Source organism: Pagrus pagrus (assembly GCF_965226575.1).
Source record: "Pagrus pagrus genome assembly, chromosome: 19".
NCBI lineage: Eukaryota > Metazoa > Chordata > Actinopteri > Spariformes > Sparidae > Pagrus > Pagrus pagrus.
In genome coordinates this window covers 4979508-4998368 of record NC_140203.1, presented here as the reverse complement: position 1 = coordinate 4998368, position 18861 = coordinate 4979508, and the positions used below count along the sequence as shown (strand labels likewise).

The 18861-nt window shown below is 43.8% G+C and overlaps 1 protein-coding gene across 2 annotated transcripts in view; it reads left to right on the top strand.

Moving 5' to 3' along the window:
• Nucleotides 1–18861, top strand: part of col5a1 (procollagen, type V, alpha 1) — an 83222-nt gene that overhangs the window by 9660 nt on the left and 54701 nt on the right. For both annotated transcript variants that reach the window (XM_084339656.1, XM_084339655.1), the window contains exons 2-4: nt 9217–9384; nt 16117–16330; nt 17351–17513. In XM_084339656.1, the coding sequence (XP_084195782.1) occupies nt 9217–9384; nt 16117–16330; nt 17351–17513 (545 nt within the window). The remainder of the gene's footprint in view (nt 1–9216; nt 9385–16116; nt 16331–17350; nt 17514–18861) is intronic.

Genomic DNA, 18861 nt, shown 5'->3' with positions numbered 1-18861 from the left:
TAATGCTAACGCTAATACTTGAACTACACCCACTGTGGCTACTGTACATGTGGTAATAGACAAGCCAAAGTCTTGTCATTTGTATGGCAATATCTAAGTTAGCTAACATCAGCTTACATTAGCTGCCATGAACTAGCCTTGTCTGTTGGTTGGTTTGTCAGTGGGATTGCACAAAAACTATTTAACGCATTTTTACGAAATTTGGATGGAGGATGGGTCTCGGCCCAGAATAGACCCCATTAACATTTGGTGTGGATCCGGATGAAGGGACAGGTCCAGGCATTTATTCTCACTTTCTTTAACATTGCAAGATAGGGTGTATTTAGTTTAGGCTAGTATCTATAATCGAGTACAATTTGATGCAGATCCTAATAAAAATCTGCATTAAAGAGGACTGTTGGGCCTTGGTGGAGGTATGCGCTCTACTGAGTGCCATTTAAAGTTACATAATCTCACTTTACACCATCTCCTCTCATTGATGCATATTTTAAAGGCACACTGATTGCACATAACATGAATACAAATATTAGTTTTCTTTAATCTATTGTCTGCTTATCATTATTAACATACATGTAAATAACGATAAACAAGTAGATCAAAATAAGATAAAAGAATAAGAATAAAAGTGCAGGTGCATGTCACTTTCAAAGGACGTCTTCAAAACAGTTAAAAACAAGCAGCAGTGTGTCAAGACAAGTATTAAAATCATCATGTTGGTGCAACTTGAAACCTAAATTGAGGATGTATTTAATCTGAGCTGAAAAGCCTACATACAGAAGAGCAGCGATTGCCAAGAAATCTCCCTGAAAATCTCCCTCACAGTGTTCGGTGGTGTCATTAAGCGAAGGTGTTGGGGCATGTGTGATTGTTTACCATCCTGCGACCTGGTTCAGGTTTGCTCTGGCGTTAGCGCTTCACGTCTACGGGAGTGTGTGTGTTCTCTCACAGGATGTCCATGCAGTGTATGTAATGCGTTCGATCTAGCAAGCGTAATGTCTGCAGTATGATTCCCAGCTCTGTCGGTCACATGAAAGCCAGAAGCAACAACTTAAGGTCAACGTTGACAGAAGTGTGTCGTCAGGTCGTTGTTTTGTCTCGATGCTTTCGATTTTGAAGGACTTTGAGATAAAAACGTTAACTTTTAAAGCAGTGTTTTCGCACGGTGTGTGGACGGAAATATTATGTTTTTTGATTAAAAAACAGGCATTTTTTATTATATGTGTTCAAAAAATTGGGAATCGTAAAAAGCTGCATGATATAACTTGCTGGAGGAGTCTACTGGATTACATCTGGGAACTCATTTCGTTTGCTTTCACTACTGTCCACATTGATGGATTTTACATTCGTTTGGCACAGGTGATGCCAAAAAAATGGCTGAGGTGCTGGTCTTAGCCCTTATAATGGTAGGGAAAGTGGGAAATAAATGAGAGGCACTATTTCACACTACATTTCCATATACTTAACGAGTGTTAGGATTGCATTGGCTTTGTGTCAGGATCAAGGTGGATTAACATTAAACCATCCTGATTTTTTAGGCTCAACAGCGGCTACTGTGGCCACAACTGGCAAACATGGGATAATGATAAAATCAGTGTAACAGTAGTACATGTAGAGGAGAGTCAGGTACACAGTAATGCTATCTAAAGCTTGCAAACATCAGCTAAAAACCCCCCTGAGTATATTGGAGTGTGCTTTATCGCTGATGAATTCCACTTTTAATCTGTAAGAGGAAGAATGTCTGCCTTTAAAAAGTTACAGTCTTGTTTTAAGTAATTAAAGTCAGGGGCCTTAATTGTAACCTGCTGTATTCACAGTGAGGCTCCGTCCTCACAACAGTTGGCTTCAGTTAAGGTTTTATAACAGAATCAGGTGAAATAAAAAAAAAAGAAAGAGACTCTTACACCCTCACTGTGTGTGATGCGCTCTAGGAGGGGGAAGTCTCTCATTTGGCATTCTTGTTTTCGGCTGTGCTGGTTTCCAAGAGAGGCAGGGTCCTCTTTATGGCTGCTAATTACTCCTTGTCCTCAGCGCCAGGTCAAGCATGTGCCTGGAGAGTCAGGCCTCACTTCAGGACGGGCTGGAGGAGGAGGATAGGGGGCAGGGAAAGAGGGAAGAATGTTAATCTCCCCCCCATGAAAAAGTCCTAATTCACTGGTCCGGCACCCCTCCTCCTGTCAGATGAAATGGTGCCGTCTGGAGTCACTAAGTGTTGTTACAGAACGCGTGTGTGTGTGTGTGTGTGTGTGTGTGTGTGTACACGTATGTGTGCATTTGTGGAGATCGGGATAGATGGATAGGTTAGGGGAATGGGATCCACCACAGTCTTGGCACCGAGCCGAGAGCAGGATTATGAATGTGGCACTCAGGCTACTGTTCAGACAAGAGAGAGGAAAAAGGTAGAAAGAAAGTGCAGTGAGGTAGAGAGGGGAAGACAAAAAAAAAAACACATCATACACACTTTTCTCGGTTGTATTGTAGTGAGCTTAAGCATGTGCTTATATGAATTCATTATCTTTTACTGTAGCTGCAGCCTCATTCAACCCATGTCTGACAAACACACCTATAAAAGGCTGGAAACAAAGTTAACTGCTCCGTCACAGTTGCAGCACTTTGCTTTACACATTTGTACATTACACTTACAAGTCTGTGTGGTGCACATAGCGTGGAAAGAGCTTACTGTGGGAGTGGATACTTCACACCCCATCCGTCTATGAGTTTATCTTCCAGGAGAAGGTTTTGAAACACTGAACATGAGGAAGAAACGAGTCTGAGTTAGAGTTTCCTGGGTGAACCCTTTGCTATTTTCAGTCCTCCTTTTAACATGTCGTGTCTTTGCTCTTGTAATTATGTTGTAAATGCATTTAACTTGTGTACAGCAGAGGCGTTGGAGCCTTACAGACATCTGGAATAGTGCCCCAGTGTGTTGATGTAGGAAAAGGAAAAGACGCTGTTTTTGCTTACACATGAAAAAAACTTCCAACGAGCATTAAGGCTTAAAGGATGCTCTGTATTTACGAGGGTTGCTGCATTAAAGCAGCAGAAAAAAGGTGCGCAGACCGGCGGGGAGCGAAGGTACACATGACCGTGTCGTATAAACAGTGTCTGTGTATGTGTGGAGAACCTGCCTCTTGGATGTGAGGGGCTGTGGTCAGAGGGAAAAGTATTTTTAGCATCAAGTGCCAGAGGTGTTGGTCTCTCGAGGGATCCGCCATGCTAAGTGGGTAAACATCTCAGCCTAACAAGGTGAGACTGAGACTCATACCTGCGGCTTAGGATGTGGTCAGGAGAGCTTCCGCTGGAAGGTCGGCTGCAGGTGACAGAAATCCATGAATGAAGGTGTGTGAGAACATGTCAAAGAGGGTGGAGCGGATCGGGTTTTTAGGCCAGAAGTGGGAATCACCAGATATGATCGAGATACTTAAAGGATAAGTTCACCCAAAATCGAGCTTTTCACATCAATTTGGGATCTCAGGGGGACTTGGATTACGCCAGATGAGCTGTGTGGAGCCATTTTAGATATATATAATATATAATATATATAAGTCCCCATCTACTTTAGGAGAATGCTGCGACGCTATTTGACTTTTAAAAATATTGTCTATATGCTGACTATTGCGTAAACATGCAGTATATTGCAATCTTTTTTTTTTTTACTTAGGCAGCTGGATGTTGCTTGCTTGGCGATTCATTGTCTTTTGATTGTTGCAGATCTGAACTGTGTTTTCTTATTAGAGTATATACAGTCCAACTTAATCGAATGCAAACGTGTGTGGACTCCTATAACTGCTTTTATATTATTATATATTGAACGATGCAGCTCAGCGCGGTGAGGAGCTGGGGAAATCTGAAAGAAAAAGCAATTGATTTTTTCATTCTAGTCCCAGAAAGTCTTAATTACTATTTGCAATATTAATGAATTTTATAACAAACATCGACGCTTGGCGCCCGTGTTCAATATAATACGATATAGTCATGCAAAATATTGCAGCACCGCGCTGTATTGTATTTTACTCCCCCCACCTGTGTTTGCACCTACTGCATCAGGTGAGTCATTGCTTATTGGAAAAGACATTTGTTGTTACTCTGATGTTTTTTTCAATAGCTCTGTTATGTCACCTGTGTCCGGACAGAGATATATTACGCCATCCTTTCACCGTCCTCTTTTCCTGTAAGCTGCTAATTGGCCCGGTCCACCTGGCTCACCTCCAGGCGACCCACCAGAGGCCCTGCGGACGCTTTTAGATCCATCGGAACAAACTAATACAAGGAGGAAAGAGGAAATTGGAGACAGGAAATGAGAAAGTGGAACAGTTTGATGAAACAGCCAACTGATTGATGGAAGAGCTGCTCACAGGTGTGGAATGAGGGGCATCCTGATGATGAATGGTTTCCTTCCCTAAAAGCTGCTGATCTTCATGATTACTTTGTGTCAGTGTGGATTAGCAGGAGCAGCAGCAGGGGTCATGACACAGTTGGCATCGCCTGGATGCTCCTTACAGACTTCCCCCATTTTTTTTTTCTCCTTTCCCTGTAAAGCTGAACTGATGTTGTTATTATGACAGCCATATTGTCATGATGCACCGCCAGTGTGGGCCGCTGCTGCCTAGAGGAACTTCTTTAAAACATTCATCACTGTGCGTGTGTTGTTGTCATCTGTAAACTAATAAAATGGCCGCGGCTTGTTGGGAAAACATCTGATAAATGGAGGTAGTTCGCCGTCAGCCGCTGCTGGTGTGTATTTGTTTGTGTTAAAAGCACAAGAACAACATTTTTGGCACAAAGTGGCACCGAAATGAGAGTTGAGAAGATGATCTTAAAGTACTCTAACACCAATATGAGTGTTACTGGGAGGAATATAAGTTTATTTATTGATTACATGAGGTAAGGTATGAAGTGAGGGTTTGTACCTGTCAACTCCAGAGTCTCATGTGCGAGGTTGTGTCCATATAAGGTGGAGAGCCTAGTGTGAGTAGAAAGAGACTACATGAAGATGAATCAAGAGGTGGAAAAGTGAGGCTATGGCTGGTTGGTTGTAACAGTCTGAGAATCACAGACATCAACGGGGTTTAATCTGAGCTGTGAATGTAAGTGCCATCACCTATACAGTGGCTGCTGTGTTTAACCGTAGGACCAGCCGGACTGGCCTACATTTCCATGCCTTGTATGGGCTCCGTCTGTGCAAACCGCCAGTGATCGATTGATCCATCTCCCAGGGGATAATGTGCTGTTGGATGTTGGCAGGTTAGAGGGGATTACTGCAGTGTCAGAGCTAGACTGTTGTGGCTTTTACAGGGAACATTTGTGGGCTGTGTGAGGAAAGTGCAAGAGCTTTGAGCTGTGCCTTTGGTAAACCATGGCCCTTGTTAAAAAAATTAAATGAAAACGCCGTATGTGCCAGTTTATGTGTCATTTACTTCTCTTATATTAGTGGCTGAGAAACAGTAGCTCCCTGTGTGTGGGTCACCGAAGCCGATTTTGAATCAAAGGAAGCCGGATTAGCTGGTAAGAAGGATTTTCGGATTGTTTAAATCCTGTATGACGTTTTTCTGATAGATGCTAAATCAATGCAAGGTTGTAGACTGCAAGAGTGTAGTAAAAACATAAAAGATCTCCAGTTTTCTTCTTAGAAAATGCAGTTTTTCTATTCTCAAAACACGTAGGGATTATTTTATATTAACTGTACTGGATCTCTCATCTCAATTTCTAAACAGTTTGCGCCACTCCCCAAAAAAATTTGAGTTATAAACTTCTACAATTAAAAGACAATCAGCTAAGTCTAGTAAAGGTTAGCAAGTCTATTCTGTAATGTGTTTTATTCTGACAATTATAAACAGTTTATTCAAGCAGTTTACTTCTTGTGTCCATGTTTAACGCGGGGCTCCAGAGCGCGATTATTCTGGTCGCACGTGCCCAAAAATCTGTCAAGTGCGAATAAACATTTTAATTGGTCGCACTGGTGTTTATTTTTTCAAACAGTTGATGTTATCGCAATATCTTGGTGCAGGCGATTTTACGAAGTGTACATGTATTTGCAACTTAATTCCTGCTTTATCGATTCAGTGAAATTGGGTGCACCTACCTGAATTATGTGCCGGTGCTCCGAAATGGTAAAAGTTAGGAGCACCAGTGGAACAAGTGTGGAAAGTCAGTATGGAGCCCTCGTTTGATGAATGCATTAAACACTTTTAGTGCTAAAATGTAATAAAAAAATGTAAAATTTCACATGAAGCAGGTGTAGAATCATGATGCTGTCCTGGGGGCATTCGATTCAAACCCTTTACTTCAGAAGTATATGATCAGTGCTTGTGCTTTCAATGCTGAATCCTCTGACACCATACTGACACCTTTACTCAGCTTTTTTAGAAGTTTATTGCCGGCACTCAGGCCCTTGAACGCCTCATTTGTGAAGCCACCAGCAGAACAAATTCTCCACATTCAGAGATTTTGCATCATATGCATCACATTTTTCAATCAGCTCTCGCAATCTCCCCGCTTATTAGACCAATAAGCGATAGAAATGTAGAACAAAGCTTTTGATTAATGTCAGATCAGTCCGAGCGTTTTGTAGCAGAGCTCCATTTCCCATCACTTTGACATTCTGACATATCATTACCCGGCTGCAGAGCGCTCAGAGACAAGCTCATTAAATGAACCTCTGTCATCAGGGTGAATGATAGACATCTCCTGGCCGGTGGGCGAGTTTCTGTCTGTCTCTTCATTATGAGCCGATGACAGACAAAGCTGTCTTTTTGTTTAGACCCTTCACCTACTAAGAGGCTCTCTCGTTCCTGGTATGCGTTATGTGTAAATCCCGGCCTAGGTGGGTTTTAAAAAACAGATGGGTGTGGTGCTCGGATTCATGTATTTTCTCTCAGATGAGCTGCCGTGTGCCTTCGCCTCGAATGTCCCCTGAGGCGATGTTTAATGCCTGAGTTCTACATTCACAATGTGTAAAAATGCAATTACAGAGTTTGGGTTGGATAATAGACTTCCTGCAAGCAAGGGAAAGTGGGCTGACTTCAGAGAGAGAGGGAGAGAAAGTGAGTTGAGATGAGAACGTCCTGATTAGGAAACAGGGCTTTGCAAATACAGCTTAAAGACTGCCTCCAGAGCACCGGAGCATCCGTGGACCTGGCTGTTTCATTCATGGCCCGAGCCCGTTGGGGAAATCATTCATTCATCATTCAATCATTGGCTGCTCAGCTGAGTGATTCGATGCACGAGAAGAGAAATGTTAAATTATCCATGATTTCACCCATCTAGCTTATCCTTCCTTTTTGCCTCCACCCCTCACCGCTATTTTAGACGAGACATATCCTCAGTTAGAAGTGGCTTTGTGTTAAAATGATAACAACGGTTTGTATATCGCCACCCGGTGGTGTGGAGAGTTATTTCCTCTCACGCATGCGCAGAGCGTTCGTGCTAGTTGGCTGTCGGCTGCAGTTTTTGCCGCGTGTTCAGGCGCAGATATCGGGATGTTTATGTTATCAGCTTTTTAACGGTATCAGTGAAATTATAGTTGATGAATATTGCCAATATTATGACACCAAATTGCCTGCATTGACTTACAAAGCCCAGCATTTACTGATATTGTTAGTGGCTGTTTGCACTGTAGAGAGTTGGTTTTCAGTCCACTAATAAAAACAGAGAAGAAGATGATAGAAGCATGAAATCATCCATCTTTGCTCATTAAGTCTTTTCCGTTTTTTACCCTCAGGTGTCCATCGGGTGTTACCATCATGCATCCCTAACTCAGATCCCACTTTTACTCCTTGAAGTAGTCCACACAGTCTTGTTTAGACTGCTGTGTGTGTGTTTTTGTGTATAAACAGATATAAACTGTTATAAAGTGTGTTTGATTTGTTGGGTGATGGAAACTAGTTGCGCCATGACTGAAGTCTGCGCCTCAAAGGATGTTTTGTCATCGCGTTTCATATTTGTTGTCAGGCAGTCGGTGTGTAAATCACGTCTTCTGACAAACGTTTGGTCCTGAGTGGTCTCGGTAAGCTTCCTCCAGTTGGGTCTTTATCTCGTTGATCATAGGATGATGTAGGCGACATGCAATCACACTTTAGCTGATGAGGAGGAAGTCTGTTTTTCCGCGATCACTGTACAGCTGCGGACGAGCACGTGCAGCCAAATGGCTCTTAAATGGAGACCTCTGTTTAAGACTGTTTTTTCCTGTTAATTGATCTGCGCTGCGTGTGAGTCATAAGTAATGACATCCAGCTGGAGGTTGTTGCAGGGAGACGCAGAATGTACAAACACTCTCGCTCTGCCCACTCCCCTTTCCACCTTTCCCAGCGTCCCTTTCGCTCTCGGATGGATGGGGCTATTGAATTTTTTTTTCTTCTTTCCCTGAACGGTTTGTGTGGTCTTTGTAGCCTGACACTAGGACTGCTGTACCTGAGTGTGGGTTGCCTCAGACTCTCACATCCAGTAGAATAAAACAGCATGCTTGCTTTTGTCTCGGTGTTATTTCTTAAACTCCTGTGCCATAAATTCCTTTTGTTAGTGTTTGCCCTCCTTTAAAACACCCTGACAGCCCCTGTCCTTACGCAAGTATAAGGTCCCGAGGTCCTTTTCTGTCCCTATCTCTGCTGGGATAAGGCTGCATGCTAATGGGGTGTCATTGTGCAGCTTGTTGTCTTTGCATCTGGCTGCAGGAACAGCTGTTTGTCCTGGGTGGTTTTGGCACGGGAGGGTGCGGTGCAGGGTCAAACCCCATGTCACATTGTTCTGACCCAGTGTACTTCTGCGGTGGCCCCGGTTACAGTCGAGACGACCGGCCTGAAAGTGTGCTAATTGCACGGTTGTGGCCGAAGAGGGAGGCAGCGGTACATTTAGCGTCGCAGGGAAATGGATGGATGGATGGGTTTTGCTGCATCCGCAACCCATGATCATGGTGATCTATAAACGGGCACATCTCAGTTTAGCGCCTAAATGGATAACACAGATCTTCTCTGGACCACAACAGTGCAAAACTCCTGCTGAGTAACTGCAGCGCCTGAGTCAGCAGACGGCAAAAAATAGAGGCAACGGTTAAAGAAATGGCCATAATGAAGGCTTATTTGAAAATGCAGAAATTGTGGGATTTTTATATGCTTTGTCAATATGATATGTGGGCTGTATTTTAAGGAATATGTACGACTGAGTTTGACAATTAAAACTAAACGCTCTTTATTTCTGTGTCTTTTTTTTCTCCCCTCTCTGCAGCGGAACCAGCAGACCTCTTGAAGATTTTAGATTTTCACAATTTACCCGAGGGTGTTACGAAAACAACGGGTCTCTGCTCACATAGGAGGTCAACACAAGGAGCCGATGTCGCTTACAGAGTATCCAAAGACGCCCAGCTCAGCGCCCCCACCAAACAGCTGTATCCAGGTGAGTGTCTCTCAGCAGCTGAGATGTGAAACCAAACAAACCATCATCTTCTTTTCGTTTCTCATTTCTTTTCTATTTTTCTTTTCTCTCCAAACATCAAACAAAACCAGCTAATTTTTCCAACACTGCACCGCAGATGTAGTGGAGCTTTTCCAAGAGCTTTGACTCATCTCCCAAAGTTTTTCTCTGCCCTGCCATCTGGTCAGCGTTACGACCTTTAACCCTCACATCACAGTAAAGTGGGATTATTAACACTTTAACGTAGCTGGAAAGCAATTTGTGTTTGCTCCCACCTGGCCCGTTCCTTTCATTCCCCTCCAGGTAGAAGTTTTATTGGCTCCTTTAACTTGATTATTTATGTCAACTCTATCTTTGCTTTATGAGATTTTTTGGCAGCGCCTCCTTACCCTCCCTCCAACCTTGTTTACCCCTTATGAAAACATATACTGTAGGAAGTCTGCAGCTTTTATTTATAAAGTAAATCAGACGTGTTTAGCACATCTGGACACTTCTTTCGGCCCCGTTGCTTAGTCACACACATAAAATGTCTAGATAATGCTCATTCCCCCTCTAACACACACACCAGATGCATGAGAAATCCAGCCCTGTAATATTTAATGTTGTAGGAGGAGCCGGACGGTGGAAAAGCAGTGAAAACAGGGGTGGTAGCAGGGAGGGAAGTCTGGGGTTCCACTTTTGCCTTGTTCTATTGTGCTGACGTGGCTTTGGGTTACTGCTCCGCTGTGTGCTGCAGCAGTACTTTCCTCTCTCTCCTCCTTCTTCGGCAATCTTTCCTCACTTTCCTCCCTCCTTCCCTCTCTTTATTTTCCCTCAAGCGCCATCATTTTTCCCTCTATCATTTCTCCCACACTGCTGCTGCTGCTGCTGCTGCTGCTGCTACCGCCTCCTCGCACTGTTTTCTCCTCTTTGTGTCTGTCCAGTGAGACATGCAAGGCTCTCCTTACTGTCTACTTTTTTTTGTTCTACAGTACAGGAATTCAAAACCATAATTCTGCGACCAAAGACAACCAGTTTCATGCAATTATTGTGATTGGTTTCCCTGCAGCTTAGGGATATAAAAAGCAGAAAGAAGAAGTAAATGATGTGGTTTTGATGCAGAAAGAGGGAGAAATAATAACCCTTCCTGCTCGCAAAGCTCCCACAAAGCTTAGATTGGATGACAGCCCCATTCATGGCCGTCTCTCCGAGACGTTGCGCTGGCCTCAGTGGACCTTTGATCCATGTCGTGGCTCTTCTTTGGGGCTTAAAGTCGAGCCACAGGGCTCCTATGGCCTGCATGCCTGATCATGCTCTCCAATCAAACAAATACTGCTCGCTTTGAAGCTCTGTGACAGCACAGCCCTGTTTAGATACACATTCTATAATTATACACACGCTACTCTGGATTCATCCGAAATAACAGTCCACATAAAACAAACCAACTCGGAGGAGTTCACAATAGGCACCACACAGTCTTAAGGTGCAAACAGAATAAGTAGCTGTCTGTGGTCCCTCTCTCACCTCCACACTGAGAGAATGTGCAGCTAATATGTTCCAGAAGGCAGCTAAAACTTGTGAGATCATTTTATCCATCCCTTTTTTTCCCCCTTTAACTAAGTTTGCTACTGAGTTATGACTCTGGCCCGAAGCCTGGAGGTGCAATTAGCCTGAGTCATCAGCACAGCGCCCTGCCTCCTGAGAAGGTAGAATAATGCCACATATAGATAACAAAAGCATGCGAAACACGCTCGCTTTGTTATGACTATAATGTCGGCAATTAAAGAAACCGCAGCAGCTCCGATTGAGAGCGCTTGCCCGTGACCCGGTTACCACAGACAGTCTGTGATGATGTGTTGGAAAAGAGCGAGTGCAGACATGCAATCATTAGGCAAACATGTGGAAGGGATGATTCATTTGAAACTACCGAGGCACCGAAAACACAAGCGTCCTTTCTTACCTTTATGATGTGAACGAGACGTGAATGAAGAAACAGGGGCGATGAAGCCGTCTGCCCTATTTAACTTTAGTACCCGACACTTCCCATGTCTCAAGTCTGACCTCATCTAGTAACTCTTTATGCATCCAGATAAAAAATGAGTGCGTATACACATTCAAATCCCCATAAATCTCTGGCTGCAGCTGAGTTTCCTCACCCCCTGAGTCTGCGCTGCTTGCCATCGTGGACAACAGCCAACATTAGTCCAGACAGAAAGGACAGAATGATGCAGTGGCTCCTACATTGTGTCTGAACAGAGTAAGCTGTCACTTGGCATTCATACTTGTGGTCTGGACTGTTGTGGCTCGATGGCACTGAACCCTCTGCTGAGACATACAGTGAGATTCGACTAGCTAAGCTAAAATTAAAAAGATGGTGCTGTTGTTTGCAAACATGGCTCAGGATTGACATATTTTACTAACTTCATTAAGCCTGGGGCAATACAGAGCGTTACACATACTGCGGCACATCGCCTGTGTTTATTATTATGTTTGGTATGCACCATCCCACATGTAGAGCGTCATTACATTTCAGCAGAAACCTGCCTTCGTTTGTGGCTTAACTGAAGAACCAGTTAAGATTGTGAAGATGCACGGCACAGCACCATCAGTGAAATGAGAAAGGGTAATTAGAAATCCATTTTCTTCATTAAAAACGCCAAAAAACCCAAAATGATGCGATTCTACGTGACAGTTACTAAGTAGAGATGCATGATAGAGAAGATTTGCAGATATCAGATGTCATTTTTTATCATTATAGCCATAATACCAGTTAATGTCTCCAGCAGGGATAGAGTAACCCACAGATACAAAGTGCTTTACAAAAACAGAATAAAACACAAAGCAAATAAAAGTGATTTAAAAGACGAGAGCGAGTTTGCAGCTCTGATCTCCTCAGGCAAGTCATTGTAAAGTCGTTGCTCCATCACCTTCGTGTTTCAATCTAGACCCTGAAACAACAAAGAAGACACAGGGGCGATGAAAGATCTCTTAAATAACTTGAAGTCAGGCCTCTCGGGGCTTTCTAAGTAATCAATAGAATCTTAAAATCAATTCTCAAAGCAACAGGTGACATGTGGTCATGTTTACACTGCACTGCATTATCCGTGCATCCTCGAGCGGAGCGAGGAGGCGATTAGCAGAAGTAGGGCTGCACCGAACCGAACCGACTACTCGATTTATCAACTAGTCGAAGCTTTAACGCATAAAACGATTAGAGACTGCACTGAAAAATGCTCATCTCAATTCTCCTGAGCTCAAAATGACGTCCTCAGCTTGCTTCGTTTGTCCAACAACTAAAGATTCTTCGTTTACTGTCATCAATGACAAAGAAAAGCAGCACGCCCTCACATTTAAGAGGTAATTTTGCTTAAAAATTACTGAAAAGATTAATAAATTATCAAAACAGTTGGTGGTTTATTTTATTTGATTGACTTATGGACTTGTAGGTTGATGATTGCAGCTCTAGGCAGAAGCAGATGTAATGAGAGGTGGATCATAGAGAATAAGACGCGTCTCCACTTGCTGTTTTTTGCGCTTAATCCAAGTTGAGCTGTTTACACACAAAAAGCCATGTAATTATATGCAGATCCATCTCTCGCTGTTCTTAAACTTCAGAGCTTTAGTCACATGATGGTTATTCAGACCTTGAACTTGACACACATCCATCCTCCTCTTTGCCCGCGTTCCTCCCAACCGGCAGACAGGTACGCTTGTTGTCTCTGCAGCGAATGTGCAATCCCGCTGGAATGCTGCGCGTCTCGCAGGGAAGAAGGGATTTGGACACGGCGATGACTGACTGACCAATTACAGGACACAAGACTTTCTAGCCCATTTACCTGCCTGTATGCGCACTGACAGATGGCAGACAGGATCATAACTCCTGCCCCTCCCTGGCGTTTGAGGCATTCTGTAAGTTTGGCACATAACTGAGGTGTGCTTGTAAATAAGACCTCCCTCCATCAGCCCCTAATGCCGCAGTTCTCCCGCCGTCAAAGTAAAAGGCGACTTTAATTGGTTATTTAATCTGGAGGAAATTGCTGGGCTGTGTCTGATTGGCCGGTTAAGATGTCTCAGGTTATCCCAGACTTTTTTATTTTCTTCAGTCAGACACTGATGGCGATGCCGTCGGTGTAAACTCCCAGGACTTCTGGCACCGCAGCCGTTCCATTCCCACCATGTCCCTGAGACAACAACTGAGGAATGAGGTATCTCTCATCTGGCGGCCCGAAGTAGCGGTTTGAAAGACGCATTCCAGAGAAACCCAAGCTTTTTCTGAGCTTCCGCCCCACGCAGCCCCCCGACATACACTTTGCCATGAGGTCCTGAGGAGAGAGTGAGGCGGGACGCCGACGCGAGAGAGGGCTCATTAAATCCTTTTCCTTCGCGGCTCCCTCAGGCCATCTCGGTCCTCGCAGTGATGGCAGGGAGGACGGGACACACTGCATAAACATGAATCCGCAAATGAGACACCTCGCTGTGTAAATGCTACTTCAGTTCTATTCAGGGACCGGTTTAATTCTGCCTTCCAAAAAGAGCTGAACCTTGAATTTGAAAATCCTCATTTCTGTCCTCCCCCCCCCCCTTCTTCTGGCGTCCCTTTCACCCCTCAGCTGACCCTTGACCTCCACACAAACAGCCTGTCCTGAGCCAGCGCTGAGTCATTGTCTCTGCGACAGACACGGCTCATGCAACAGGATGTGGTGGCAGACGTTCCTTCATCTGTTTTTCTTTTTCTTTGATATATCCCAGCTTTTTTGCATCCTTACCTCGATATCTTAAAGGAGTTTTTCCCTTTCCCACAGACAACACTGCTCCTGAAACGCCTCGTCAGCAGCCCCACCTTTAAATCCGTGATTTCTCGACATCACTGCGTCACCATGTCACACATTGGCGAAATGTATGCCTATCTTCACGGTAGATGTGAAGCTAACCGGAAGCTGGAAACACGACAGGTGCTGGCTCAGGCGTGTGTGAGCTGACCAATCAGAGCAGAGTGGGCATTCGGGAGGAGGGGCTTTAAAGAGACAGGAGCTAACAGACAGCAGACAGAGGGGGAATACAAGTAGTAACACAAAATAACATCATGAACCTGAAAATGAGAAAATAATATGTCTCCTTTAATATTCTGCTCTCTGTCACAAAACTCCTCCGTGTGAAGTTTCTGAAGAGTTGTCCGTCTCTTCTTTGTCTTTCTCATGCTCTCTCTCTCTCTCCGCCTTACACCATCCTGTCGAAGCATCTGTCAATTAAAGAAATGTTTCTCATATGATGCCAAGCTGAATTCCTGAGGGAGCACTCTGCCAAGGCATGTGCTCTCCGCATGATGTGATTTGATGCCTGGCATTAATGAAGGAATCATAGAGAAAAGGCAAAGGAAGACAAGATGGCAAACAGACACGCAGATGCTGGAGGAAAATGTAGAAGCGAAGAGTAAAGCGACTGAACGTCGGTGGTGGAGCTTTTCTTCTTTCCTTTTCCACTATCTCTTCCTGACCTCAGGTTTCCACACCACATTCCCTCTGAGGCTTCTTTTTTTTCTCCACGGCTTCTGATCGCCTACCTAAAACTGTATTCACTCCACTTTAGCATTTTCCAGCCTGTCTGCTGTTCATCCAAAAAAAACTGGTGGCAGAGGGAGGGGGTTTGATTTCTGCACGAGGTGCTACAAACCCGCTCCAGCCACAGACCCTGCCTCTCTTTTCCGGTCGTCTGGAAATCTCTGCTCTGCACATACTGAACAGAGAGGATCTGCTACTGGAATCCAAATGGCTCCTTCCTCTGCTCATGTTCAAACAAAATCCAGATACCTGGTTTCTCATAACAATGGCGGTTTTAAGTATAATCAGATTGACTCTCCGGACTGAAAAACTCTCTCTGTCTGACCTCCACATTAGCGAGCGACAGTCTCCTCAGCTGGTAGGCTCAGCTGGAAAAGGCCGCCCTCTTTCTGGGGTCCTGAGAACACCCCACTAAGAGGAATCTGCGTGGCAGATGTGCCTCACACTCGAGCAAAATGGAGGAAATAGTTGAGGCTGAACACTCGAAGCATGCAGATGGAGGCAAACACACCCTTTTTTTTAATGTCTGTTTCTGCACATTTTATGTGTTCAAATACCAAATTATGATTGGTATTTCCATTTCAGCACTTCTTAAACTCTTTCTCCTGTGAAACAAATATTTCACTGTTACTTATTCCAACCCCCTGCTGGACCCTCCGAGCGTCTGTTAGATCGATCAGCTGTGGGAGAAGAGAGAGAGGTGGGGAGGAGGGGTCTGAGGGATAGTTTGACAGAAGTCTCCCAGGATCACATGCTTTTGTCATTAAGCTTCTCATCCTGTGCTGCGCTGGAAATGCTCCACTTTGCACTTCTAACTTTTGTTTTTTCCTCTGACTGGCCTCTAGTCTGCCAGCCAGCCCCGCTCACATTAATCCTATCCTGTTACATTTTGGGCACTCGGCAAATCGCTGATGTTTCCTTTCAACTCGTCTTCCCAATTCTTCCAGTCTAAGCTATCTTTGTCTGTTTTTGTAGCACTTTTTTTCCATCAGGAGCAGCGATAATAACTTTGACACTCCTCCTCGACTCCGAGGAGCACAGTGTCCTAAAATAATAATACGATTACAACATTCTGGAGAAAAAAAAAACATAGTATTTCATGATGAATGGTTACTGCTTCTTCTAACTTTCCAAAACTTTTCTCTCTCCTTGTCCAACCCGCCATCCTACCTGCCAGGTGATTCGTTCCCGGAGGACTTTTCCATCTTGGCTACAGTGAAGCCTAAGAAGGGCAGCCAGTCCTTCCTGTTGTCTGTGTACAACGAACAGGGCATCCAGCAGCTCGGACTGGAAGTGGGCCGCTCTCCCGTCTTCCTGTACGAGGACCACACAGGCAAACCCAGCCCCGAGGACTACCCCCTCTTCCGAGGAGTCAACCTAGCTGACGGAAAGTACGTGCGCTTGTTGTTTGCTCGATGAACATCCATCAGTACAATACGCTCTGCTTTTAGTTTATGCAAACCTCCCCTATAATTAAAGTCCAGGTGAATGGGGGCTGATGGTGGTTTAGTTTGTTTAGCAGCACCTGGCCCAGGTGGTCCCTTTGCAGGGGATTTGTTTGTGATTTAATCTCTCACATTTAAATGGTAATTTCACCCAAATGTGAAAATTCAGTCGTTATCTACTCACCCTACTGCCGACGGAAAGTCGGATGAATTTTCGTCGTCCACAAACATTTGTGGAGCGTCACAGCAAAACAGCTTTGAGGGACTTACCTAAATCCACTGAAGTAGATGCGGACCTGTTTTTAAAATGGAAAAAACAGAAATAAACATAAAAATGGCTCCATACAGCTTGTCCAGCATAATTCAAGTCTCAGGAAGCCCTGAGATCTCAAATCGATGTGAAAAAATGCAATTTAATCCTTTGACGCAGGGTTAAGCTGTTGCGCTAACGCTTTTAGCTAAGCGGCTACGATGAAGATTTTGGCTTCAAAAGGGGGTAAATAACATCTTTTCAAATCAGGTTTGGGAACTCCGGTCTTTTGGAAAATTGGATTATGCCAGTCGAGCTGTATTTTTATGTTTTAAAACAAGTCTACTTCAGTTGTTTCGGAGAATTCTACTACACTGTTTTGCTGAGAAGCTCCCGAAATGTTTGTTCCTTCAGCATGAGATTGAGTAGATAATGACTGAATTTTCCTTATTGGGTGAACTTATCCTTTAATGTGGATTAATGTATCCTCAGATATGGATCTTCTGCTTGCAGGCACAGTGTAGAGTTCAGTTTGTATCACCATAAAAATAATGTGATTTAAAGAAAGAATAAAGTCAGATTGTGTTTCACAGCAAACAAAACAGGCTACATTTGAATTTGAGCACAAAAGAGGCTCTTAGCAGGGTGTTAGTAGTGAGTCAGTGGGCAGGATGTAACCCAGTATGTGTGTGAATTAACTTCACCTCCCCTTTCAGATGGCATCGAGTGGCCATCAGTGTGCACAAGCAGACCATCACCCTCATTCTGGACTGTAAAAAGAAGACCGCCCAGAAGCTGCTCCGAAGCGCCAGCCCCATCATCGATACCAAGGGAATTGTAGTGTTTGGAACTAGAATACTTGATGAAGAAGTCTTTGAGGTAGGAAATAAACTTTAATTCCTGGTGTACATGATTTGTTTTTGCAGCATTTAGAACTATTTGTATGTTTGTGTCATTCTTTTACCAGATGCATGTGAGTTTTCTACTCGTGTCCATTTGGTTTGTGGCCCTGTGTGAACTGATTGCGCCAAATTGGGATTGATCTCCCATTATGCTCTATTTTCAAGGCTTGTGCTAAACAAGTCTGCATACCAGCAGTCACCGTCGCCAACTTCACTGTGATTTAAAGTCCTCAAGCAAATTAGATAAAAAGCTAAATGAGATTCTTCATCTTAACTGCAGTTCACACACATGTGGCTGCGGTGCAAATGATGGTCATCCCCGGTCCCCACGCCGCATGGGATGGGGAGCGCGGTCGCGGCCACATCCTCTATAGATGTGCGGATTCAGCTCGTGGACCCCCCCGACATCTGATCCTCCGACCTCTGCCACCCACCCATGCGCATGCACACAGTCGCAAATCAAATTTAATTTTAGGTGCCATATATTCCACATCGTCCGCACGAAAACACGTCTCTAAATTCTGTTCTGCTTCTCATTGTGCTGCATCTGTTGTTGCTATTTTGAGTTTTGCATCATCGTGGCGAGCAAGCAGTTAGAACGTGTAAGTCAAATGGGGTAACACGTTAGATCAGGGTTAATTAAACATTAACTGGTTGGTTATTAGCATGCATTTCAGTAGCATATTGTCTTTATTAGTCATTATAAAGCAGTAAACTTAAGATACTAAGTGAAATCAACAACTGATGAACCTCACAAACACTAACACATTTGATTTACTTGAACATTTTCTCAGTTCATCAGCAGCATCTTCACCTGTCTTCTTCACACTATGATAAGGAAGTGTCTCGGTTCAACTCTCAGCCAATGCATGCTGGGAAGTCCACCACAAAACTTATTTTAATGAGTTGATTGAACTAATTGAAGTAAAGTATATTTATCCAACTCATCATTTCAATTAAAAAAAAGAAAACTCTTCATGTTGGAAGAGCTCCTGTCAACTCTGAGTAGTCTGAAAGTGAAAACTAGAGATTTTAAGTTTAATCAACTTGAAATAAATAAAACTTGTATATTTATATGATTAACTTAAAAAGATAAGTTGATTCAACTCTAATCTGGTTCAACTTTTAGTAAAATAAGTATGGTTTATTATAATGTGCGCAGATATGATACTAATATGCATGCTAATAAGCTACAAGCTAATGTTGATCGTGTACCCTAACAAAGTGTCACCTCAAACTGTTATATTTCTGTTTGTGGGTTCATGTCTGTATTCTGAGTTCAGTCTCGTTTACGAAGGTTTGTAACAAGCGGCGACAGGTTTTCA